The sequence below is a fragment of the Pan paniscus genome, chromosome 10 (genome assembly GCF_029289425.2).
Source record: "Pan paniscus chromosome 10, NHGRI_mPanPan1-v2.0_pri, whole genome shotgun sequence".
In the NCBI taxonomy this organism is placed as follows: domain Eukaryota; kingdom Metazoa; phylum Chordata; class Mammalia; order Primates; family Hominidae; genus Pan; species Pan paniscus.
In genome coordinates this window covers 44,289,206-44,315,168 of record NC_073259.2, presented here as the reverse complement: position 1 = coordinate 44,315,168, position 25,963 = coordinate 44,289,206, and the positions used below count along the sequence as shown (strand labels likewise).

The following is a 25,963-nucleotide window of genomic DNA, read 5'->3' as shown; positions in this document are numbered from 1 at the left end:
ATTTTGTATTTTTAGCAGAGACGGGTTTTCTCCATGTTGGTCAGGCTGGTCCTGAACTCCCAACCTCAGGTGATCTGCCCGCCTCGGCCTCTCAAAGTGCTGGGGTTACAGGCGTGAGCCACCAGGCCCAGCCCGGGATTAGAATTCTTTTACATTGATTCACATTCTTGTTAACTGGGCTCTTCAGTCACTTGTGTATGAAAGGCATGTTCCCTGGGTCCTCTGAAACTCATTCATTATACAATAAATATGTATGGGGCAACAACTGCATGACAGGGACTTGCTAAGAGCAAAAGAGACGAGAAACACAAAGCCGTGCCTGCCTTGGGGAAGCTCACAGCGTCATGGGGGACACTTACAGGTCATTACAAGAAAACCCAGGAAATGCACAATTAGGACTATGAAGGAAGGAGCTACTAATTGGGCCAGAGGAAGGTGACCCAGGAGAGGTGGCATTTCACCTGAGGCTTAAGTAGGAGTTTGCTAGCTGGGAAGGCCTAGGGAAGCCTGGGAGGCCTGACTGGTGTTGTGTGAAGAGTGGGGAACTTGGTGAGGCAGGAACTATGGGAGAAGTGGACAGAGGAGGAAGGGATTGGGGCCTGCCCTTGCAGCTTGCACTCTGCTTGGTAGACAGGGGTCATGCCCAGTTCCCTTTCCTTCACCCCCGCCATGGACTCCTTGTCTCCCAAGACCCAGACTTTAGAGTTGCTATAGACGCAGCCCCGTAGAATCCTAGTCGAATCCCAGCCCTGGTGCAATGCTCACCCCGGCAGGCCCAAGAGGCCAGGGCTCCAACAGGGAGCAATTCCAGCACATGGGACATTGAGGCAGGGCCACCGTCAAAGGTGAGGAGGTGGGGGCAATTATGAGCACAGGCTTGAAAGTCAGATCCACTTGGACTGCAGGCTCTGCTCTACCACTCATTAGCTGCAGGACCTGGGCAGAGCATTTAATCTCTCTAGGCCTGTGAGTCCCTATGTGTAAAAGGGAGATGAGCGTGCCTGCCTCCTGAGGTTGTTGTGAGAATGAGATAATGCATGCAAGGGGCCTGGCATGGTGCCTGACACATGGTAAGCACTTAATGAATGCTTGCTATTATATTAATGTGGTTTCATTGTTATTATCTGCAGAAGGAGAGGTGCCCTCTTGAGGACGTGCACGTGCTGCTGATGAGACTCAGGTGTCTCTTGCATCTCATCAGGGAGGCAGCACTGTTCCTTGGGGAGCTGAGTGGCCTTAACAGAGCGAAAATGGGGAGCCATGGCCAGGGCTGAGAGGAGCCCTGCGCGGGGTGCGTCAGTCTCCTGAGCTCAGTGGCACTGAGGGAAGGGCACTCCAGACAGGAACAGGAGTTGAAATGCCTGGGTTTGAGACCCGGCTCCATTGCTCAGTAGCCAAGTCATCCACTTGACCTCAGTGTCCTCATCTACAAAGTGGGATAGTAGCAATGCCCACACCACGGTGTGGTTTTGAGGGTAGATTTATGACAGTGTATGTGGCATCCACTATTTTTGAGTATGATTTCTCTCCATTCCGCTCTGCTCCTTCTGTGTTTGATTTAGATTCCCAAGCACATTTTCCTTCTGCAGAGAGAATGAGCAAGCAGAAGGCCCAGTGCAAATGCTTTGGGCCACTTGGCAGTCACAGCTGCCAGCATCAGTTCATAAACTGCTGATCTGGCTGTTCAATCAGTAGCTTGCTTGGTTGGTTTCCCAGAGCCTGGTCACCCCTGGGTGAGCTAATGAAATGGAGTCTCTTAACTTGGAAGGCTTGGATCTGTCCAGCTCTGGGGGTGGCCCTTCTGAGAAGCACTCACGCAGGAGACCCCCTAGAGCAGCCAGCTGGCTTTTCTCTTGGAGAGAAGAGGAATGAAATGATTTCTGCCCCAGCCCTTGGTCCATAGCCACAGATGCTTATCTATGTGGTGTTCTCTGGGATGGCCTGCTTCAAATTTCAACCCCACTGACCAGTATGACCCATCACTGCCACCTCATGCCTGTGAGTCAAACAAAGTCTTTTCATCGATTTATTCCCAACAATATTTGCTGAGCACCTACTATATTCCAGAGAACTTGCCCTCATAGAACTGACAGTCTAATGAGGGCAAAAGACATGATCAGAGATTCTGCATGGCAGTGCATTGATTTACAGAGGAAAGTCATCTGCTGCTATCTCCTTGGAGATGGAAAGCATTGTTAACTAATGTCTTGGTTGAGAGCAGGTATCTTGGTTATAGTTAACATCTTAGTGGGTAGCTAGGATCTTGGCTGAGAGCTAGCAACCGAATTGACTGCAAACCCCTAAAAGGAGGGCAGGTACTTGAGTTAGTGTTCAGCTGAACAGGAGACTCTGCAGGAGGAGCACGTGGGATGGGGCAGGAGGCCCCCTGGGACAAGGACGCTATTAATTTACATCTGAAGAGTCCTTCCCCAGACCAACACTTGATCTCATCTCCCTCTCCCCATTTGCCCTGGGAGGTGGGTGTCCTCATGGTCTTACACGAGGAAAGGAGTCTGAGAGCTGAGTGACTTGCTGATGGCTGCTTATCGAGTGCCGTCTCCTATGCTGGTGGAGATAGGGGAGGAATGGGCTTGCAGGGAGGGAGGGAGCATGTGCAGAGGGCACAGGTGCCAAAGGCAAACTTCCCCGCCTCACTTTACTGGCCAGTGCTAAACCTGGCCGGGGCCCCCAGCCACACATTTGGCCTGACCCTGCCATATCTGGGGCCCAGGCTTATGTCCGTTGTCCTCCCTGAATGTGGCCCCAGAGGTGACGCTGAGGGGCTCTGGGCAGTGCATGCCATGGAAAGGCCAGCTCAGAGCCACCCGCAGGCAGGCACTGAATACAAAAAGCTGGGGTTGCAATGTGTTGTATCAGCATAAACAGTGACACGTGGACTGTGTCTGTCCTGCATAAATGCCAGTGTGAGGGCGTGTGGAGGCAACCCCCAGGCTGTTGTTTGCAGCATTGGTTCTAACAGTGAGATGCTGAAACAACCCAAACTCTACCAACACGGGGGTGGTTAAATAAACTCTGGGCAGCAGTGCTGAGGTGGAAACATCTGTGACAGACGCTACTGTGAGAAAAAAGCAAGTTGTGAAAAATCTATATCGTATGATCCCATAAAACTATACACGTCAGAGGAGCGCACATAGCAAATATCTATGAAATGCATAAAGAAAGGTCTGGAAGGAGAGATAATTCATGGTTCCTGCTGGGGAAAGCAGTGAGGGACACGATCAAAGTGACATTTGCTTTTTTCTATATTTAAGATTTTCCAAAAGTGAAATATGTGAATAAATGTATTCACATATTATATAATTAGAAGTTTAAAATAGAAGGGTTAAAATAGCACAAAAGAAGAGTTCGTGAACTCTTTCACTGAATTCTCACCATAAGCCTCTGCGGCAGGTGTCGCACTATCAGCTCCACCATTTGCTGAGGACACTGAGGCAGAGACAGTGTAAGTGACTTACCCGCATCACCCCGCCCAGGGACAGCTAGAGGGTGAGCTTGGGCTTTGGGGAGTCTCTGGAGAAGAGACTACCAGCCATATGTCCAGGTGCGCCGACTGGGCTGCAGGAGAGGGTGAGGGGGTGAGGGAGTGAAGAGAGACCACTGAGTGGAGATCTGGGGCCCATTTCTTGCCTGATACCAATAGAAGATACTTCTCTCCATTGACCTGGATGTCAAAAATTTAGATGGCACAGACAACATTTGCACCCCCAGGAGGGCCACCAAAGGAACAGGGTCTGGCAGGCATTCGAATCAGAAAGCCTGGCCCAGGATGAAAGGGGGGTAGTGTATGAAAGTATATTAATGACACACGATTATCTATCAACTTTTTAAAAAGTGGGCCAGGTGCGGTGGTTCATCCAGTAATCCCAGCACTTTGGGAGGCCAAGGTGGGTGGATCGCCTGAGGTCAGGAGTTCGAGACCAGCCTGGCCAACACGACGAAACCCCCATCTCTACTAAAAATACAAAAGTTAGCCAGTCGTGGTGGTGGGCACCTGTAATCCCAGCTACTTGGGAGGCTGAGGGAGGAGAATCGCTTGAACCCGGGAAGTGGAGGTTCCAGTAAGCCAAGATCACACCACTGCACTCCAGCCTGGGCGACAGAGCGAGACTCCATCTCAAAAAAAAAGAAAAAAAAGGAACCAGGAGGCAAGGTAAGCATCAATAGCCTGTGGCAGTAAGTGGAATAAAATATTTTGTATGAAAGAGCCATGTGTGGTCATACGAGAAAGGGCATGAGTCCAGTATAATACAGTGCTTAAGAACATAGGCTGGGGGAGTCACACAGACCTGGGTTCAAATCTTGGCTCAGACCTCAGATAACTTACCAACAGGTAAGAGTTACTGATCATTGACCACACACCAGGCACTGAGTGCTTTACATATATGAATGCATCCAAAAGCACAGCCGCCTATGAGGGAGGTACTGTTCTTGTCCCCATTTTACAGATAGGGAAACTGAAGCACAAAGATGTTACATAACTCGGTGAGTCCACACAGCTAGAATGTGGCAGAGAAGGGGCTTTGATACTTATAGTGAATGATAACCTTGTCACTTAGATGACCAGATTTTGAAGCCAGGCTAAATCTGGTGATTTAAATGACAAGGTTATCATTTACCATAAGAGTAAAAGCTGGGCTGGGTGCGGTGGCTTACGCCTGTAATCCCAGCACTTTGGGAGGCCGAGGCGGGCGGATCACCAGGTCAGGAGATCGAGACCATCCTGGCTAACATGGGGAAACCCCGTCTCTACTAAAAAAAAAAAAAAAATACAGAAAATTAGCCGGGCGTGGTGGTGCACGCCTGTAGTCCCAGCTACTCGGGAGGCTGAGGCAGGAGAATGGCGTGAACCCAGGAGGCAGAGCTTGCAGTGAGCCGAGATTGAGCCACTGCTCTCCAGCCTGGGTGACAGAGCGAGACTCCATTTCAAAAAAAAAAGAGTAAAAGCTGTCATCGATTGAGAATTGCCATGTGCCAAGTGTGAGGAGGCTGTTTTCCCTTCATCTGTTACACTATTCATCCATTACAACAGCCTGTGAGACAGGCAGGTTAGCCCCATTTTAAAGATGAGGCCAGTGAGGCACAGAGCAGTCAGGTCATTTTGCACAAGGTCACAGAATGGTAAGAGGAGCAGCAAGGCCTTGAATGTGACTTGGTGGGGGGCACTGGCCAGCTGCAGAGCCCCCTCCCCACTGCACAACCCTACTGGCCGTGCCAGTGCCTCTTCCTGGCTCTGCTCTGAAGAACCAGGTCCTGGATATGGAAGCAGAAGTTCCTTTCTGCCCCCAGGCAGGTGTGGAGCTGCCTATGCCTCCCCTCCCTCAGTCCCCCACCCCAGGGCTTCTCCACCTCCTCCTGTCAGGTTTGAGCAGGGTGTGGGTTGGGGGATGAACTCCTCAGGAATGAGACAGGCAGGCCTCAGGAGGGGGCCTGCACACTCTCCCCTGAAGGAGCAATCACTGATCAGTCCACCCACCCCAGCCCAGAGGAACCCACGCCACTTCCAGGTTGTCTGGGTGGGGCGTCGGGGAGGCCTCAGGGGAGGCATTGGGACTGTTTCAGTGGCAGAGGGTGGGCGACCTAATAGAGAAGGTTCTCACTGGCTCCTTCAGCCTCATGTAACGCATTGCGGGAAATGGGCCTCAAGCTCTGAATGGAATGAAGATAAGTCTAAAAGTCATGCCTCAGCCTTGGATTTGTGTGGCCATTTTTACTTTTCGAAGTGTTTTTCTAATTGTGAGGAAGGTAGGGCATATATCGCCATCCCCACTAGAAAAGCAGGGTGAGGGGTTGGGGTAGACGGCAGTATTTTTCTTAAATCCCTTGGACGCTGTGGGTCTGGCCCAGGCTGGTCATGGTATGTGTGTGCGTGCACACGCATGTGGGTATGTGTGTGCCTGTATATATACGTGTGTATGTGTGTATGTGCGTACGTATGTGTATGTGTGCGCATGTGTATATATGTGTGTGAGTGTGCGTATGTGTATGTGTGTCTATGTGCGTATATGTGTGTAGGTGTGTGCATGTGTGAGTGTATACATATATGTGTATGTGGGTATGTGTGTGTATATGTGTCCATGTGAGTGTATGCATCTGCATGTGTGTATATGTGTGTATGTGTGTATGTGTGTGTGCATTTGTTTATGTGTATGTGTGCATGTGCATGTGTGTATATGTATGAGTGTATGTGTATGCATGTGCATGTGTATATGTGCATGTGTATGTGTGTTTATGTGTGCATGTGTGTGCATGTGTGTATATGTGTATGTGGGTATGTGTGCATGTGTATGTGTATGTGTGTATGTGCATGTGTATATGTGTGTGCATATGTGGATGTATGTGCATGTGTGTATATGTGCATGTGCATGTGAGTGTATGTGTGTATATGTGAGTGTATGTGCATGTGTGTGTGTCCATGTGTGTATATGTGAGTGTATGGGTGTATGTGCATGCATGTATATGTGCGTGTATATGTGTATTTGTGTGCATGTGAGTGTATGTGTTTGCATGTGTGTATATGTGCGTGTATGTGTGGGCATGTGAATGTGTGTACATGTGAGTGTATGTGTTTGCATGTGTGTATATGTGCGTGTATGTGTGGGCATGTGAATGTGTGTATATGTGAGTGTATGTGCATGTGTGTATATGTGTCTGTGTGCATGTGAGTGTGTGTATGTGTGTATATGTGCAAGTGTGAGTGAATGTGCATGTATGTGTGTGTGCATGTGTGTATATGTGTGTATGTGCATGTGTGTATGTGTGCATATGACTGTGCATGTGTATATGTGCGTGCATGTGTGAGTGTATGTATGTTCATGTGTATATGTACATGTGTATGTGTGCATGTGTATGTGTGTATGTGCATGTGTATATGTGTGCATGTGTATGTGCCCTTGTATATATGTGCGCGTGTATGTGCATGTGTGTATGTGTATATGTGAGTGTATGTGCATGTGTGCATATATGCGTGTGTGTGTGCATGTGAGTGTATATGCATGTGTGTATATATTTGTGTGCATGAGTGTATGTGTGTGCCTGTGTGTATATGTGCGTTTGTGTATGTGTGCATGTGAATGTGTGTATATGTGAGTGTATGTGTGTGCATGTGTGTATGTGTGTCTGTGTGCATGTGAGTGTGTATGCATGTGTGTATATGTGCATGTGTATGAGTGTGAGTGCATGTGTGTATATGTGCATGTGTATGTGTGAGTGCATGTGTGTATATGTGCATTCATGTGTGTATGTGTATGTTCATGTGTATATGTGCGTATGTGTATATGTATGCATGTGAGTGTATCTGTGTATGTGCATGTGTGTATGTGTATGTGTGTGGCTGTGTGCATGAGTGTGTATGTGCATGTATGTATATGTGCATGTGTATGTGTCTGTGCATGTGAGTGTATGTGCATGTGTATATGTGCATGTCTGTGCATGTGTTTGTGTATGTGCATGTGTATGTGTGTGCATGAGTGCATGTTTGCATGAGTGCATGTGTGTGTGTATGTGTGCATGTGTGTATGAGTGTGTATGTGCATGTGTATATGTGCATGTGTGTATGTATGCATGCATGTGTGTGTGCATGTGTGTGTGTGCGTGTATATGTGCATGTGTATGTGTGTGCATGTGAGTGTGCATGTGTGTATGTATGCATGCATGTGTTTGCATGTGTGTATGTGCATGTGTGTGTGCATGTGAGTGTATGTGCATGTGTGTATATATGCATGTGTATCTGTGAGTGCATGTGTGTGCATGTCTATATGTGCATGTGTATGTATGCATATGAGTCCATGTGTGTATGTGTGCGTGTGTGTATGTGCATGTGGGTGTGTATATGAGTGTGTATGTGTATGTGTGCACGTGGCTATATGTGTATATGTGAGTTTATGTGAGTGTATGTATATGGATGTTCATGTGTGTATATGCGTGAATGTGAGTGTGTGTGTGTGTCTCTCTCTGGATGTGCTGTCTTGGCTTCAGCGCATGCTCAGCTTCAGCAGCAGCTGCCTCAGGCTGGTCCCTGCCAGCTCTGAGGGCTCCAGGTCTCAGCCCTGCTTTCCTTCCAGAGACTGAGGACAGATAGCTGTATTATGTCTCTCCATAGTCAGTGGTCAACATCGGAACTGGAGGTCCAGCATCCCTACTGAGCATCTTCCTATCCCAGCTCTGCTCATCCAAATGCCATTAGGCTTGCAGCATCCAGTACTGACCATGCACAGTCTCCCTGCCCCCACCCACCCCGGCTCTGGGACACTGCAGTGACCTCCTAACTGGTCTCCCAGCCTCTGGTCTGTCCACTCAGCTTCTCACTAATCTTCCTTAAAGCACAACAACTGTGATGTTTCTTAGCAACTGTCAGTGGCTCCCAAGGTCCTCAAATTGGCCAGGCTGGGCAGGAAGTGAAGAGGTCTATTCCCATTGGGCCCATCACCTAATTTCTAATGTCCTATGCCTCATTCCTTCCCGAGGACTCTGGGACTTGGGCTCCTGATTTAGGGGGCTCAGATACCTTAGCTTCCCCAAGGAAGAACCAACTCTGAGATGGGGCAACCTGCTCCAAGTTCCATGGGCCCTGGAGTCTCAGCTGCGGCTAGAAGCCAGCTGCAGGCATGTGTCCCCACCTCATTCCCTGCCCCATCACGCCAGCCCGGCCCGACCCTCATGCTTCCTGTGCGACTTTCCATGAGTTTCTACAGAAAAGCACCCAAAGAGAGGGCACTAGGGGGAATGGGAGGATTCGGCCACTCTGTGGTCAGGGTTGTTCAGCTGGCTCACCCACTTCTACTGGCATATTTGGGTTCTGGCATCCAGTGAGGGATATGAGGTAGGGGTAAGACCAAAAACCCAAGGCTCCCTGAGAATGTACTAAGGCTGACATGGGTGAGGCCTAGGAGGGGCCTGTTCCTCAAAGCTGGACCAGAGCCCTGAGAAGCCTCGCCTGCCACCCCCTCAGGTGCTGCCCCTTCCACTGGGCGGCCTGCCCTCAAAGATGGTAGAATCTCAAGGGAGGGGATTCTCGAAGCTGGATTCTCACAGCGCTTCCAAAGCTCAGGTTGGTGGGAGTTGAGGGGAGGGTCCCCCTGGGGGTCTGGGGCCTCCTCCTACACTTCTCTTCACCCCACTCTTGCACAGTCTCCTTGAGGCGGCACACGTGCCAGGGACACCTGCATGCAGTGTGCTGTGTCCAGCTCTGCTCAGCTGCAGGGCTGGGAGTGGCCCCCACTGTGCTGAGAATTCCCCAAAGGCTACGGTGGGAGAGGGCAGGATGGGCAGATGAGAGACCAGGGGGTGCTGGGTGCTAGTTATGGGATAGGCTGGAGCTAGGGGACCACAGAGTCCGCAGGCCTGAGGGTCAGGACGAGGTCAGCATGTTTCTGAGTTCAAGCTAATGGGAGGGTAAGGGGATTTAGTTATGGGGCTGGGCCTCCGAGGGCCTTCGTCTACCTGAAACTGAGAGGAGGTAAGGGGAATGAGTCCCAAAGCCCCTCTCATCAACATTCCCCTGCCCCGTGGGCCCCAGGGGAGCTGCAGATGAACACGGGCAGGGGATGGAGCCAGGGGAACTGGCCCCATGCTCTCCATTGTTGTTTCTATAATCTGCAGGATGATCCCGACCAGGGCCTTTTGGAGTGTTGATCTCCTAATGAGATAATTGGCACTGCAGTTCCCCCTCCCCTGTGACTCACAGAAGACTGATGGGCAGTGCTGAATTCAACCACATAGCCTGTGCGTCCTCTGCCTTGCTCTGATTGTACCTCCGTGGGCCTGGCCCTGCCCCCTGCCACACCTCTTGGGGATCTGTTCATGCCACAAACATCTCCTGGGTACCTACTATGTACCAGGCCCTGTTCTGGGCACTGGGGCTGCAGTGATGAACAAGCCAGACTACAATCCCTGTCCTTAAGGAACTTAGATTCTGCTGGAGGGAGACAGACAATGAGCAACAGATCAGAAAAATACATAGTGTGTCAGAATGAGATGCGCTACAGAGAGAGGGAAATAGGGTAGGGAGGAAGAGGGAGGGACAGAGCTGCACACACTTGAAGGATGGGAGAGAGGGCTGTGAGCAGACCCTAAGAACAGACAGAGGTAGGTGCAGAGGCCCTGGGTTTGGAGAAAGCCTGCCATGCTCACACAGCACGAGTCCAGTGTGGCTACAGCAGAGGGGAGTGGGGAGGTCAGAGAGCTTGCAGGCTGTGGGAAGCGATTGCGGGATGCTCAATGGAGGAACGAGGGGACCTAACAACTCCAGCTGCTGTGCTGTGCATAGATGCAGGGCACAGGGGCAGCCTGCAGGAGGCCATGGCAACAATCAATCCAGGCTGGAGGCGACGGGGGCTGGGACAGGGAGTAGCCATGAGGGCAGAGATAAGTTGTCAGATTCTGGATAGGAGTGGGGGCCACAGTATTGATGTGGGGCGTGATGTAGGGGGTGAGGAGAGGGGAGGAGTGGAAGATGTCACCAAGGCATTTGTCCTGAATGACAGGAAGATGGGGAAGGCTTTGGGAAAAGCAGGCATCCAGGGGAAGGGGCAGGAGCTTGGTTTTGTACATGTGAAGTCTGAGGTGCCTATGAGACTTCCTCATGCAGACCCTCACTAGGCAACCGGAAATTCTAGTCTAGAATTCAAGAGAGAGATCCAGGCTAGAGATGTAAATGTTAGAGTAATCATCATAAAATATCGCATTCAAAGCTTTGAGGCTGCCTGAGACCCTGAGGGAGCAGGGTAGAAAGAGAAGAGTCGGCCTTTTGCAGGATCAAGCAGGCTGTAGAAACGCCTGGGTGGGTGGTGGCCTGGACACCAAGGGAAGAAGGTGTTTTGGGGCGGGTGGGAGAGGGAAGGAACCGTTGTATCCAATACTTCTGGGAGTCCAGCAAGATGAGGACTGAGACTGGGTCCCCGGATTTAGCTACACAGAGGTCCCTTTGACCTGGATGAGAGTGTGTTTAAGAGGATCAAGAGGGAATGGTCGGGCGCTATGGCTCATGCCTGTTATCCCAGCACTTTGGGAGGCTGAGGCGGGCGGATCATCTGAGGTCAGGAGTTCAAGACCAGCCTGGCCAACATGGCAAGACCCCATCTCTACTAAAAATACAAAAAAATTAGCCAGGCATGGTGGTGCATGCCTGTAGTCCCAGCTACTCAGGAGGCTGAGGCAGGAGAATCACTTGAACCCAGGAGGCAGAGGTTGCAGTGAGTGGAAATCATGCCACTGCACTCCAGCCTGGGCGACACAGCCAGACTCCGTCTCAGAAAAAAAAAAAAAAACAAAAACAGAGAGAGAGAATGGGAGGGAAAGGAATTGTGAGGAGAGCAGGGAAGAAGGAGAGAGGGAGCAGAGCCACTGGACATAGTGAGTGGAGGTTCTCTTAAAAGGAATTTTGCTGTATATGGGGAGCAGGGAATGGGGCAGGAGTGAGAAGGGGGATGTGGGTCAAGAGTGTTTTGTGGGTTATTTTCAGGTGGGAGAAATTGCAACGTGTTCCTATGTTAATGGGACTACTCCATTAGAGAGGGCAATACTGATGACAGAGAGAGAGAGAGAGAGGAAAATTCCTGGAGAGAACTCCTCAGCCTCTCCCCAATTCCAAGCCAGTAGAACCACAGAAGGTGTCCTCTTTGAAGGGAACCACAGGGGCACTGGAAATGGCACCAGGCTGGGCACAGGACACCTGGGTCTTGGTCCTCAATCTGCCTGTTACTGGCCATAAGAATCTGTGCCAGGACGGGCATGGTCACTCACGCCTGTAATCCCAGCACTTTGGGAGGCCAAGGCGGGCGGATCACGAGGTCAGGAGATCAAGACCACCCTGGCTAACACAGTGAAAGCTCGTCTCTACTAAAAATACAAAAAATTAGCAGGGCATGGTGGCGGGCACCTGTAGTCCCAGCTCCTCGGGAGACTGAGGCAGGAGAATGGCGTGAACCTGGGAGGTGGAGCTTGCAGTCAGCCAAGATCGCGCTACTGCACTCCAGCCTGGGCGACAGAGTGAGACTCCGTCTCAAAAAAAAAGACTCTGTGCCAGCCCCTTAACACCCAGGGCTTTGGATGTGGAAAGCAAGTCTTACAGCCTCAGGGCTGCCTGCCCCCACTCCCTGGCCAGACTGTGGTGGAGATGCGGGGAGGTAACAGGTGTGAAAGTGCTTTGTAAAACATAAAGGGTGGAACAGAGGATGGGGACTATTGTTATTATTCTAATAACACTAGGGCTTATCAAACAAATTTAAGGGATTACTGTTCACCCAGCCCTACTTGCATGCATGGCTTCCTCAGGTGGTTCACACACTGGCTGTAACCTGATCCACGGGAAGCCACGTAAACTCCCCGGCCGGCCCCCCATGGGTGCTCACTGCCTCCAACATCACCAGACTGTCTGCCCTGGCTTGGCCCCTCTTCTGTCCCCTGCAAATGCCTCCCTCTAGGGCCTCCAGGCGCTGTTGCCCAGACTAGCTCTCCCGAATGTGGCCCTCCTCTTTCTCTCCTAGTCCGATTCCCCACCACAACCTTTGAAACCTTTCTTTAGGAAGTATTGCCTGGAGGGAAGAGCATGGTGCGGGGTCTGAGAAAAGTTAGTGTCTTCTGGTGACCAGGCTTCCAGTTTGCCCAGGATTTAGGGGCTCCTCAAGAAGTGGGGCTTTCAGTGCTGAAACTGGAAAAGTCCTAGGTAGCCTGGGGTAAGCTGACACTTTAGTCTTGATCAAGACCACATTGAGCCATTATCTTGCCGGGAAACCATGGACAAATCATTCCATTTCTCTGGAGTTCAGTTTTCTCATCTAGATCTCAGCCCTCCAGTTCCAAGCCTGGAGGTCATTTATTCATTCTACAATACTGGCTGTGTGCTACTCTGCACCACGCACTGCACTCTCCCTGCTGACCAGGCATCTGGGCAGCCATGCTGCACATCACACACAGTAGGTGCTCTATAAAGACCTGCGGAAAGGACGCGTGAATGAACCTGCCACACCCTCACTCAGGCTTGATCCCTATCCAAAGCCCCCAAAACCTCTGCTCACAGCTCTCTCCCCATCCCTTCCCCCATTTCAGCCCCCTCAGCCTGTCGCCCACAAGCCTCCGGAAATTTGACTCAGCTGCAACTCTGGCCACTTGAATTGAGCTGAACGTTCCAGCGAGGGAGGGGAGAGTCTGGTTACTGCTTCCATTGTCAATAAATGTTGACCTTGAATGCCTTTCCGAGAGGATGTCACCAGCACAAGCTTGCCCAACTGGGTGGGTCCTAAAACACGACTGCATTCGGGTGCGTGGGGCCCACCTGAGCAGGAGGCCTGTGTTGGGCAGCTCCAGGCAGGTGTCTGTCCATGGTCATCTCTTGCCTCCCGGGCATCTGCTTCCAGCCACTCCCCACTTAGCCTCAGACCCCAAGGGGGACTCACATCAGACTGTCCAGGTTCCCAGTTTGGCCCTATCACTTCCTAGGATGCTGTGTGACCTTGGGCATGTTATTTGATATCTCTGAGCTTCAGTTTCCCCATCTTAATTTATTTATTATTATTTTTTTTTTTGAGATGGAGTCTCACTCTGTTGCCCAGGCTGGAGTGCAGTGGCGCGATCTCGGCTCACTGCAAGCTCTGCCTCCCGGGTTCACACCATTCTCCTGCCTCAGCCTCCGGAGTAGCTGGACTACAGGCACCTGCCACCACACCCAGCTAATTTTTTTTGTATTTTTAGTAAAGACGGGGTTTCACCATGTTAGCCAGGATGGTCTTGATCTCCTGACCTCACGATCCGCCCTCCTCAGCCTTCCAAAGTGCTGGGATTATAGGCGTGAGCCACCGTGACCAGCCTCCCCATCTTAATTTATTAACAGTAGAACCTATCTTACAGACTTAAGATGACGATTAAATGCTATGGAGAGCTGGCTGGGGGGAAGCAAGTGTTCAATAAATATTAGCTGTTACTGTTATCCTAACCGTAATCATCATCATCAACATTCTCAGTTTCGTGAGAACAGCAAAGAACATGCTCAATCTAACAGTCTCTCTCTCAGGGTACCTGGAATCTCCCTGGCTCCAAGAAGCCTTCCCTGATTGCCCCTAGGAGGGTAACTACTAACTTGGTTCACATGGCCAGGATACCCCCACTCTCTCGCCCCCGCAAGCACCGCTGCCCCTCCCCTGGAGGAAGGGATGCCTCTTCCCAGCTTTGCCTCTGTCTACAGCTTCCATCCTGCTGTTACAATCTTCCCTCCTGCCCAGGTCAGCCGGTCTGTCCTGGAAACCAGGTAGAATCCCCCAGACAAACAAACAAACAAATGCAGCACCGAGCCTAGCCCTACCCACAGGTGCTCCCGAGGATCCAGGGAGGAGGGCTGTGAGGAAGATGGGAGGAGAAGGGGACTGGGGTGATGGTCAGGATGCTGGGAAGGAGGCTGCCAAGGAGCTAGACCACACTCACCAATGTAAATACACCCGCTCCCAGTGCTGCATAGACTGCATGGAGCCAGGGCACCTGCGGCAGAGGAAAAATGGGCTTAGGGACGACAAGAAGGGGCAGCAGTCAGAGGGGCAGGGAGGAGGGTTCAGTCCAGAGAATGGAGGACATGGGGTAGCCCTGCCCAGAGCTCCCTAAGGAGCCCCAGGACTGACAGTGGCCCCTGATTCTCTGTGTGCCCAGGGTGGGTGAAGTGAGGCCCAGGATAAGAGCGATCCTGGTGGGACTGGTGGGAGAACTCCCCCGAGCCTGGTCGTTCTTCCCGCAGCACACAGCCCTGGGCTCAGGGCAGATGAAGATGACTCTCTGTGGGCCCTGTCCTCCCTCTAGCCTGGGACTGCTTGAGGCTGCTTCCGCCTCCCAGTGTGCGTTCATCCCTGTCCAGCATAGGATCTGTCTGTCCTTGTGTCAGGGCACTCCTGGGCTCTGCCTTGGAGGCAAGGAACTCAGGTAGAAGGGGACAAAGACTTGACCTCAGGGGTGTGTTGGGGGGCATCTGGAGTCTCTGCCAGCTGTGCATGGTGGGCTTGCCTGCACAGGCTGGAACAGCACCTCCCCACTGTCTGCCCCCTGAGTCTTCCTCCAGGTCTGGAGCAGCCAGCTGTGGGGGAAACTCTGCTGGAGGCACCGCACTAGGGCCCTCCATGGGGCCCTCCTCCAGAAGACTTGGAAACAAAGGCATCCCATCAACCAGACCTGGGTCAATAAAGGGTTCTTTGAAGTTCCGTGGCCCCTTCCTGTAACACTCCTCCCCATCCTAGACACACAGAGGGCCCCCAGGCCAGCTCTGGCCCCTCCCTTTGTCAACAGGATCCTGGGAAGAGCCAAGGAAATGCCAGCACCAATCCTGACGTCCTGGACTGGACGCCAAGTGCCCAGAGGCTGGGGCTGGGCAGGATGGAGGTGGGGAGGGGGATGTGAGGACAACTGCTCGCAGCCCTACTAGAAAAGGGCAGTGGGGGACCGTGTACCATGTGTGGCTATGGGGGTGAGGGGTATAAGCACTGGGCCCCCAGCAGCGGTCCAACAGCTCATCTCTTGGGTTCCCAGGATTCAGATCTCAAGGCCTTCCTGTGATGACCCCAATCTGCCCCTTCTCCACATGCAGGGGCCCAGGTGCCTGCAGAGTCTCAGTTGGATTCCCCAGGGCAGGCTGGACACCTCTAAAAGAGCTGAGACTTGGCCGCCAGCTGGTGGATGCTCTAAGGATGTGGGTATACTCCGAGCCCCACTGCCCCACGTCCCGCCTGCCTGGCTAGCTAGATTCTGCCTCTTTGGACTTGGCTGATTCCCCAGGAGCCCCAGAAGACCCTTCCTCAAGGCCCCTCTGGGTCTGGTGGGCCTCATGGAGCCCCAGTACTCCCTTCCCTGCCCAGGGTTTAAATGCTCCACACCCTACCCTCAATCTCACCTCCACCCCACAGAGGAGGACGGGAAAAGTGAAGCCGGATGTGGCTTGTGGAGCCAGGCAGGTACCCAGGCCTGACAAGAAAAGCCTCCTTGTTTGCTTACACTGCCAGCACGCCTGTGGCAGGTGCCAGGAGGGGCCGCACAGGATGGCAGGCTGTGGGGCCTTGGCTCCTGGCCTTCCCTGGCGGGTAGGGGAGGGAACGGCACCTTGGGCCAGTGGGGCCCCTCCCTCCCCATGGGGCCTGCTGGGGGACCCAGAGACTCACATATTGGAAGGGTAGGAGGATGGCCAGGATGAGTCCGCTGAAGAAAAGAGTCATGAGAAGCACGAAGAGCACGCCCTGGCAGGAGGTGAAGTCGAACTGTGGGGACAGGATGGGGTTAGCTGCAGGAGTGGCCTGACCTTCCTGGGGCCCCAACTACAGGCTGAGCCCATACAACAGGCCACAGTCTTGTGCTTACCCCAAGAACCTGGCATTCCTTCCCCTCCTCCCCCTCATCAGGTGGCCTCCCCAAACCCAACTCACCCCCTTTACTTCTCTCCCCAGCCCCGGGTCCGAGCTCTGAGGCCCCCACCCCATCTCCCTTCCCCTGCTCAGCCTCAGGCCAGGGGTCCCTGCCTGCAGGCCCCAGAGCTGACCTTGGTCTGGAAGCTGAAGACGGTGACTGAGAGGCAGACAAGGGCCGTGATGCCCAGGCACAGCAGCACGGAGGTGGTGTTGTAGTAGCTGAGGACCGTCAGGCCGAGGGGTCAGCTCTCAGGCAGGGCATCTGGTCTCCCCCACCCTCCTAGCAGGCCCCTCTCTTCTGCCAGGACCTGGTCTTGGGATCCCTGGCCCCAATCTGGTGCCCTTTCCCCAGATCCCTCTGTCTGCCTCCCCAGCCTTTCTGTTGGGCCCTGCCCCTCCCAACAGGCTTAGACTCAAAATCAAATTAGAAGGATCTTGATGAGGTGGGAGTGGGAGTGGGGAGGGGTTTGTGCCGGGCCTGGAGGTGGTTTACAAGTAACTGCAGGTCATGAGTCTTGGGGCTTGTAAGCTACTGTTTGGGAGGAGCCACCTTGCTCCCCACCCACTATCCACCGAGCCAGGTCTTGGGGTCACTGTCCAGCTGAGTGCTCAAGCAGAGGACCCTAGGCCAAAGCCTCCTGCATGCCTGAGCCCCCGGGCCCATCCACATGCTCCCACATGTGTGGGGCAGCTCCCCTCGGGTGTGGCTGGTGCCTGGCTCCAAGCCTGGCCTATGGTCCTTCTCTCCTTCCACCTGTTCCCTTTACCTGGACAGCATCCCAGTGAGGTAGGCCATGGACAGGGTCTGAAAGGAGAAGCAGGGTAAAGGAATGTTCCAAACTGAGACGCCGGGGCCCAGGCACCCTTGAGGTCCAGCTCAGGTCTCCACCCCTTGCAGGTACCCCTCAACTCTTTGTCTATGTCACCCCCACACACACTGACTTTCGGGAGTCAGGCCTGGCTAAGGAGTGTCCCTACTGCCAGCTTCAGGCTCTGTGCCAGCTGTCCCTTCCTTTCTTCTGTGGCCCTGCTCCCCACTTCTAAGACCCTCCACTCTTCTTCATTACCATAGCTCTAGGATGCCTCAAGCAAACCCCTTAAAAAAATTCACAATGAAAAAAGACAGTGGATGGGGAACAGGCAAGATTAAGCCCATTTGGAAAGAGAAGATGGAATGTATTTGTGGAGGAAGTGGGGTGAAAACACCCCTGCCCCGCCAGGGACCTCACATTGGACATCCCCAGCCCAGTCTTCCTGGTCCTCAATCCACCCTGCTTCCCTTCTTCCTCCATCCCCACTCAGCGTCTGTCCTCAGCACACCCCGGATCACTTACAAAGACGGTCAGGAGAATCAGGTTCCAGGGGAAATGCCTCCTGCAAGGCAAGCCACAGAGTTCAGGGGATCATAGGGGGTGGGGGCAGTGGACCCAGGCTATGTCACTGCTGCAGGGAGGGGGTCTCTGACCAACCCCCTCCACACTCCTCAGAGTCTCTTCCTTCAGCCACATCCCCATTTGCTCCCTTCTCCATCCCCCTTCTCCCTACCTCAGAGGCACCAGGTAAAGGAGGGAGGGGCCGCCTGCTCGATAGAGGCCCAGAGAGAGATGGGGACCTCTCAGGGCTGCACAGCTCACTGGTGGCAGGCAGGGCTGGGGCCAGAATTTTCATGATCCTGCTCATATTCCCACAAGTTCCTCCTCAAGCCATTAGCATACCTGGGTCCAGAACAGCAAGCCAGGGTCAGGTAGGTTGCAAAGAACACAGCACTGTGAGAGACGGATGGATAGGTGAGTCAGCCAGCCTTTCCTGGGTCCCTCCCCCAAGACCCCCTGCTTATGCCACTCTCTGCCACCCCCACCCACAGGGCAGCCAGGCGGGACAGGATGGGGAGGCCACGGTCATCCTAGAACCTGGCAGTGGGCAGGGTGGCGGTCCAGTTCCAAAAGAGAGCAAAAGGATGGGACGAGCCTGCTTCTAGAAACAGGGAATCTTGGGTCACATGAGACAGCTGTTCCTGACCACCCAATACAAAGTGGCCTCCTCAGACACTATCTTGCTATTTTAAAAGCCCATATATAGCATTTTCCATGTGCTAGGCAGTTTTAAGTGTTTTACGAGTATCAACGAATGTAATCCTCATATCTTTACTTTACTTCTGAGGCACGGGGAGGTCAGGCGACTTGTCCAAGGCCATCCAGCTACCACGCTGCAGAAGCAGGATGAGAACCCAGGCACTCTGGCTCCAGAGTCCCTGCTCATAACCACTGCCCCACACTGGCCCTTCTCAACCCTTATCATTACCTGGAGTGATCTTGTTAGTTACTTTACTGTTGGTCTAGCCTATTAAATTGTAAACTCAGCAAGGGTAGGGCCCTCTTCTGTCCTGCCAGCACCTGGAACAAGCAGGAAGTGGCACCTGTCGGGTGAATTTTTATATCAGGTGGCCACGTCCAGTGGGAGGCTGGCAGGCAGCTTGAGGGCAATCCAGAGATAGCGATGGAGGATTGAGGATTTTCTGAGTAGCGGAGGCAGAGACCAGTCCAGGAGGTGGGAGATGATGGCTGGGGACCCAAGGGTGGAGCTCGCCCATGCCTACCTAGATTAGCGGTGCCACCAATGCATAGTTTCCAACCCCCAATGGGCCTTCAACATGGCACTGCCATCCTTTCCCCATCTCCTTCCTCGGTTCTCTCACCCATCACCCACAATTTCAAGCTTCCTCCTCCATCCACAAACCTCCCAGGCCCCCTCACTCTTCCCGCACAGTCTGCCTCCGGTGCTCCAGAAAGACTGGAAATGAGGTGAGCTCCCTTGGATCCCTGCCTGCCACCTGCAAATATCATGTGGTGCTACTTGCCCTCCTGTCCCTCCTCCCATCCCAGGCCAATCCTCCCACCCCCTTAATTGCCCAGGGATCTCCATTACTTAAACCTTTCCACTGGTACCTCTCCTCCCACACAAGCCTCCTCAGCTGTTTTCCGTCTTTAACCAACACCTTCCCTGGCTCCAGCTACTGCCACTTCATCCTCTCTTGCAGCCACGCTTCTTGAAAAAGTGGTCTCCATTCACCATGCCCCCTCCTCCATCTTCCGAGCCCAACAAACACAGTCTCAGCACTACTCAATAGGAGCTGGCTCTGCCACATCACAGGACCTTATTGAGTGCAGTGGATACTTGTCAGTCCTTATCTTGCCTGGCTTCTCAACATCTGGTCACTATCACTGTTTCCCTGGTTCCACATGACCCCTGGGTCCCTCCTACCTCCCTCACCACTCCTCGGTCCCTCCAGGGTCTCTCTCAGTCTGCCTGGTTCCCTCGATGTGGGGTCCTCTCCAGCTCTTCCCCCATGTTCTCCCTAGGTGGGCTCACTCATCCACATGACTTGCTCACCCATATTTCTGATCTATATTTTCCTTTTCAACCCTAGACTCGAATTTCCAACTGCCTACTGGGCAGACATGACTATTCAGACACAAGTAATGTTCAACAGGTTAGAGGGGAGCTCCCTGTCTCCCCTGCTCGGTCTCCTGCATTCCCTCCTGCAGAGGATGTCATGCATCCTCCAAGTCACCCAATCAGAGACCTCAGCATCATCCTTAACTCTCACTCTGCTACACCCAATTAACCACCTGGACTTGTTGATCTTCCTACCCAGGCAGTTATCAAAGCTGCCCTCTTCCCTCCACCCCACTACCACCCTTTGAGGTCAGGGCACCTCTCTCTCTCTCTGGCTTGGACTGTTGCAGGAGCCCACCTGCCTTCCACCCTCCATGCTGCAGGCAGATCCAATCATGTGACTTCCCTGTATAAAATTCCCAAAGACCTGGCAATGCCGTGGCTGAGCAATCAGACAATGCATTCCCACCCACCCCTCCAGCCCTTCAATCAGACAATGCATTCCCACCCACCCCTCCAGCCCTTCTCTCACTGCACTCTGCCCCTCCACTACACCCCTCTCATCACAACCTGCTGTGCTCCCTGGAAACGTGCCTGCCACACTCTGCTCCTGCTGGAAAGGACTGACCAGCAAGGACACCTGAGGCCTGGGTTAGAGGGGGGCATCTTCTGTAAACCGCAGGCATGCCTCAACCAAAGCCTGAGCCCCCGCACCCTTCTGGCCAGCTCCTCTGACTTCCCACCCAGGTATAGCATCTGGGGGCCAGCCTGCAACTTATCAATTTTCTATTCCCACCATCTGACCCAGAGCTTGGTGCCTGGTAGGTGCTCTTCAAATATTTCTGGATGAAATGCAAAACAAAACAAAACAAAAAACCCAAAAAAACGAAACAAGAGATGCAGGAGTTGAGACAAGCATATTGGATTTGGTGAGTAGGACCCCTTCAACTTAACCCTTTCCTGGTCTTCAGTGATTTTCAAATAATGAGGAACTGTTGTCACAGTGACTGGAGGGCTCTTCTGGTAGTTGGTGCCAGGGGCTGCTGAACATCCTGCTCCGTGAGGGACAGCAGAGCCATCCTGCCCGATTTAGGAAACACTCGGAACCTGCCCTCTTTCCGTCTCACTTGAGTCATTGGTCAGCCACCTCAGCAATAATGCTAATAATAATACCCTTGTCCATGTGGGTGTGGGTTCTATCTCGCCAGCCAGAGTGGAAGCTTCCTGAGGGCAAGAGCCCAGTCTCCTTTTCTCTCTGGTTCATAGCTCTTCAACTTTCAAGACAAGGGGTCTGGAGTAAGGGCAGAGGGGCCAAAGACCCTGAGATTGTGGTACAGCTTGGGAGCCTGACACCCCGCATTCACATCCCAGCTCTGCCACTACTGTTGTGTGACCTTGGACAATAGCCAAGACCCAGTTTCCACTTTAGCGAAACAAAAATACTGGTACCAACTCACTGGACTGTTGGGAGGACTGATGAGACAGCACAGTTCAAGCACTTTGCGTGGGCCTGGCACAGGGGTGGGACTCCCCACTAGAGTTATGATAATTAGAAGCTGGCTGATGGACAGCTTCCTGGAAAGTCTCTGACCCACCTCCACCCAGCTCTGGTCTCACACTTTTCCTCCTCTGCCTGGGTTTCTCCTGGCCCACCAGCCTTCCACCACCGCAGACACAGTGGCTCAGTGGGCACAATCAGACAATAAGGTGAGAACCGATGGAGGGAGGCGATGAGGGCCTTGAGAAAGCTGGGCTGTGGGTGGGGGAGGGGGAGGCTGGCAGCCCAGGGGGCAGGGAATGAGTCACTTAAGAAGTGAGAGAGAGAGAGAACCAATGATTTATGCATCAGAGCCCCAGCCCCAGGGCCTGGGCAGGAACCACAGTCTGTTTACAGAATGTCAGGACAGGGAAGTAAGGCTCAGGTGCAGGCCAGCATCCAAACACAATGCCTTCCCCCAGCTTGTCCTGCTCTAAGACAAAGGAGGAAGCAGAGCACAGAGGGCAAATACATGGGTTTCACCGTCAGAAAGACCTGGATTTCTACATTGGTTATGCTGCTCTGAGCCTCACTTTCCTCATCTGTTAAATGAGGATAACAGTAGTGTCTGCCTGGCAGGGCTGTTGAAAGATCAAGTGAAAAACAAATGTAAAGTGCTTAGCACGGTGCCCTCCATACAGAAAAAGAGCTGTCTGCTCCTCAATGCTCCTATTGTTATTCCAAAAGGAAGAGACCCGGATGGAGTCCTCAGGGAGCACATGATGTGTTGCAGGAGGTGAGACCTACCAGGACTCAGACACGAGGCCGACTTAGGCGGCAGGATGGAGAGAGCTGAGGGGTGTGGAGTGGGCAGGGCAGGGCAGGGCAGGACCCCAGGCAGGTTTTCTGGAGGAAAAGGGCAGCATCCCAGCAGTGAAACTCCCAAGCACCTTTCACACTTTGGAACACCCTATGAAAAGCGCCCAGTCCACGCCCACCTCCCACTTCTGCCAGCACCCACCCTGGTAGAAGCCAGAGAGAGCATCTCTGTTTTCTGCCCAGAGATGTTGAAGAGGAGGGACTCCAGATCTCACCATTCAGAGGTCAGATTCTCACACTGCACCCTCCCAATCCCCCCATCCCCCACAATGGAGTGGACTCTGCCTCCACCTCCTGGACCTACTCACTCCTGGGCTGTCTCCCTGCCACCACCTGCTCAGAGCATAGAGTCCCACAGACCCTCCTCCAGAAGGCTCAGAGAGGGGCCTAAGAATCCCTTCCCAAGTTCTCAGGAGCTCAAAGCTGCCAGGCCATGCTGATGTGCCAGAAGCCATGCCAACCTGCCACATGGGCTGGCCCAGGTGGTAGTCTCTGGGGCCTCATTAGCTTTACCGTACAGTGCCTCCCAGTTCCCCAAGACACATGCCTCCCTGCCTGCCTGCAGACAGGCCCTCTGTCCTCTGCTCTAGGAAAGACTTTGGAACCCCCAGAGGCCAGGCTAGGGTCCTTACCATCAGCCTCTGGTGGGCCTCTGTGAACTCTAGGCCCATCTCTGAGGCTACTTTGGGCTCGATGTGGTCCAGGGGGCTCTGGGCTGAGCCCACCTCCCCACCAGAGCCCTATCCAGGAACAGACTTGGGACAGCTGCAGTGTGTAAGCTCCTTGGCCAGGCAGTCAGAACCTTGACCCCACAAGGCCCCACTGCTCTCCAAGATGCCTTGGAATTCCCCTGCATGGAGCCTTCCAGCTCTCTGCCAGAGAAGTCCCAGTTTACCAAATGTACCACGTGCATTCTCGCCCCACGCTTTTGCTTAAGCCACTTCTCTCCTGGGAACGCTGTCTCCTGTCTTCATGGCCCATCCTTTGGGGGGCGCCCCTGATGTGGGCTGCGTGTACAGGCTCACTCCTTCCTTCCTCCCCTCTCCGAATGCTGCATCTGTTCATGCTACCTTGGGCCACCCAATAACTTTCCCTGCAGAGGCCTCCTCTCCTGCAGCCCCTGTACAGGGCTGGGCTCACAGTGAGTGCAAGAGCAGTTCTGCTCTGAGCCCCAGGATGGTTCTGGTCTGGAGATATCCAGGATGACTCCTTAATTACCCAGAAAGGAGGATCAGAATCACCTACACATTCAAACCTCCTCTCCCAAGTTACTGGTCGGGTTCCTCAAAGAATATAGGACAAGCAGGAGCCAAGTGGCTCGAGGGCTGCAGGGAGCCTGCCAAGTAGATGGATTAAGAGCACAAGCCTTAACCTGAATTCTGGGTTTGAATCCCAGTTCTACCACTGACTAGCTGTGTGACCTTGGGCAAATTCCTCATTTCTCTGAACCTTAATTTTCTGAAGTAGTCATACCCAGTAGATGTGAGGACCGAATGCAATACTGTACATCAAGCACACAGAACAATGCCCAGCCCTTATTAAGCACTCTTTAAGTGGTAGCTATTATGATTAATATTTCATAAGCATTACTAACAACATTAATAAGAGTAGCAACATTATCATTAGTGTGGGCCAAAGTGTTCCAGCCCCACTTCCTCTTAGGACCAAGGTCTGGGTCTCTCCAGCTACAGCCCTGGCCCAACCCTTCCCAATTTGTGCAGGCAGCAGAACCTACCCCCATCTCCTTTGTGCCCCATCAGATGTAATGCCCCAGAAAAGTGCTTCTGGCCATGCTCTGAAGCCGACAGAATGGGGAAGGGTTGGAGGGGATCTGTGAGGACAGTCCCTGTGGGGCTGGGGGAAGCTATGGGCTCAGATTAGGTCAAGAAAGACACAGAGATTCCCTCTTCTGGCCACTAAGCCTTCTCTGGAAGGGGACTAGGGACTGAGATATACTCACTAGGATGCCCAGTACCAGCCTGGGTTGGCCTGGACATAGTCCTTGACAGGGTCACTGCAGAGAAGAGAGAGTGGGAGAGAGAGTCAGAATGTACCCTAGGTCTCCATTTCTGGTTCAGCATCTGCATCTGTCCCACACAGATCACAGAACTTGAGAGGAAGCCAAAGGAATGCAGCCCCTGGAGGCTCAGGGAGTCCCAGCCCGCAGTCCCCAGCTGGGACCTGCAGGTGCCTGGGCAAGCAGCTAGTGGTTCGGATCAGAAGGACTGCCACACAGACACCCAGAAGGCACCCCGGGTCCACCCCACACTGGACAGAGGGCCCCTTGCCTGGTGCCCTCTCTAAGGTTCTTTCCCAGCAGGAGGAGGCCCACTGCCCCACAGGCATCTCTCCAGGCAGCATTCCAGCAGGAGTCTGATCATGGGTTCCCCGGCTCCAGGCCTGGCCATAGTCACCCCTGGAAGGTGCTGGTCCATGCTGCCAACTCACCAGAAAGTAAAGAGAGCCACGACAGCCAAGGTCACCAGCAACTGAATCAGCAGGATGGTGTAGACCTGGGGGTGGGAGGGGTTCTACTCAGCTTGGGGGGCCCTGTTAGGGACCTGTCAGCCCCGCAGTGACTTAGTCACCTCTCCAGGTCCCCATCCTGTGCACTCCACCCTCCGTTTTGGGGGTCATTGGAGTGAACCCAGGGCAAGGCGAAAGGAAAGCAAAGATGCTGCAGAGCCAAGCGCACCCCCCCACAGCATTGGGAGAAAAGAGGGGACAGTGTGTTTAGGTGTAGCACAGGGCACTGGAGTGACACCTAAGGAAGCAATTCCTAGTGGGTGCTGTCAGCTGGGATCACAAGAGAAGGGGGCAGGGATGGCTTCTGCAGGCAGAGGGTTGGGCCAGGGACCTCTCCAGGGGCTCCCCCACTGAGCCTCCCAGTCCCAGAGGGCTAGAGAGGGGCATTACCTTTCTGACGAAGACTCGACGAACTTTCTGGTCATCCCAGCTGAAAGTGGTGAAGAGCTCATGGTCTCCGGTGGGGAAACCGTTGTCATAGCTGGAGCTGCTGCCTGTGTGGCACGTGGAGGAGGAGGACATGAGGGTTCCCCCTACATAGAATTACTGTCCCCAACAGCCCCCAACTCAAAGCTACCTTTTTGTCAACCTGGCTCTCTGGACCCTGAAGTCTTTCTCTCCTGCCCCATTATCAAACACCCAGCCCGGCTCCACCCCAATCCCCAGATCTCTCTCCCTGGTCAATTCTCACTTTTCCTGCTCTGAGTCCTGGGAAGAAGCTGTCATCCCCTACCTGTCCCTCCACCCCGGGTGGGGCTCCCTGGGGACCAAGCTCTGCCATACGAATGTGAATCTCCCATCTTCTTCCCCCCACCCTCCTCCTTGGACATTCTGGCTCCCTTGTGGTCAAGGATCACAGAGGGCCAGCCACTCTCTCTGGGCCACCCAGCAGCAAAGATCCTGACCCTGGCTCATTCTTTTTGTTTTTGTTTTGTTTTGTTTTTTTGAGACAGGGTCTCACTCCTGTCACTCAGGCTAGAGTGCAGTGGCATGATCATGGCTCACTGCAGCCTCGACTTCCCCTGGCTCAGGAGATCCTCCCACTTCAACCTCCTGAGTAGCTGGGACTACAGGTGCACACCACCACGCCTGGCTAATTTTTTGTATTTTTAGTAGGGATGGGGTTTCACCATGTTGCCCAGGCTGGTCTCGAACTCCTGAGCTCAAGCAATCCACCTGCCTTGGCCTCCAAAAGTGCTGGGATTACAGGTATGAGCCACTGTGCCCAGCTCTGACTCTGGCTTGTGCTGAGGCTCTTGGGCTGGGAGCTGGGGACTGGTTGGCTGTGGTGGACTGC

At 53.3% G+C, this 25,963-nt stretch overlaps 1 protein-coding gene across 2 annotated transcripts in view; it reads right to left on the bottom strand.

Annotated features, from left to right (window-relative positions):
- FAIM2 (Fas apoptotic inhibitory molecule 2) overlaps positions 1 to 25,963 on the bottom strand; it is a 36,277-nt gene that overhangs the window by 4,941 nt on the left and 5,373 nt on the right. For both annotated transcript variants that reach the window (XM_055095678.1, XM_008951191.6), the window contains 9 exons: positions 25,057 to 25,160; positions 24,589 to 24,653; positions 24,101 to 24,154; positions 18,104 to 18,154; positions 17,723 to 17,762; positions 17,156 to 17,193; positions 16,520 to 16,607; positions 16,146 to 16,241; positions 14,434 to 14,487 (listed from right to left, as the gene is read on the bottom strand). In XM_055095678.1, the coding sequence (XP_054951653.1) occupies positions 14,434 to 14,487; positions 16,146 to 16,241; positions 16,520 to 16,607; positions 17,156 to 17,193; positions 17,723 to 17,762; positions 18,104 to 18,154; positions 24,101 to 24,154; positions 24,589 to 24,653; positions 25,057 to 25,160 (590 nt within the window). The remainder of the gene's footprint in view (positions 1 to 14,433; positions 14,488 to 16,145; positions 16,242 to 16,519; positions 16,608 to 17,155; positions 17,194 to 17,722; positions 17,763 to 18,103; positions 18,155 to 24,100; positions 24,155 to 24,588; positions 24,654 to 25,056; positions 25,161 to 25,963) is intronic.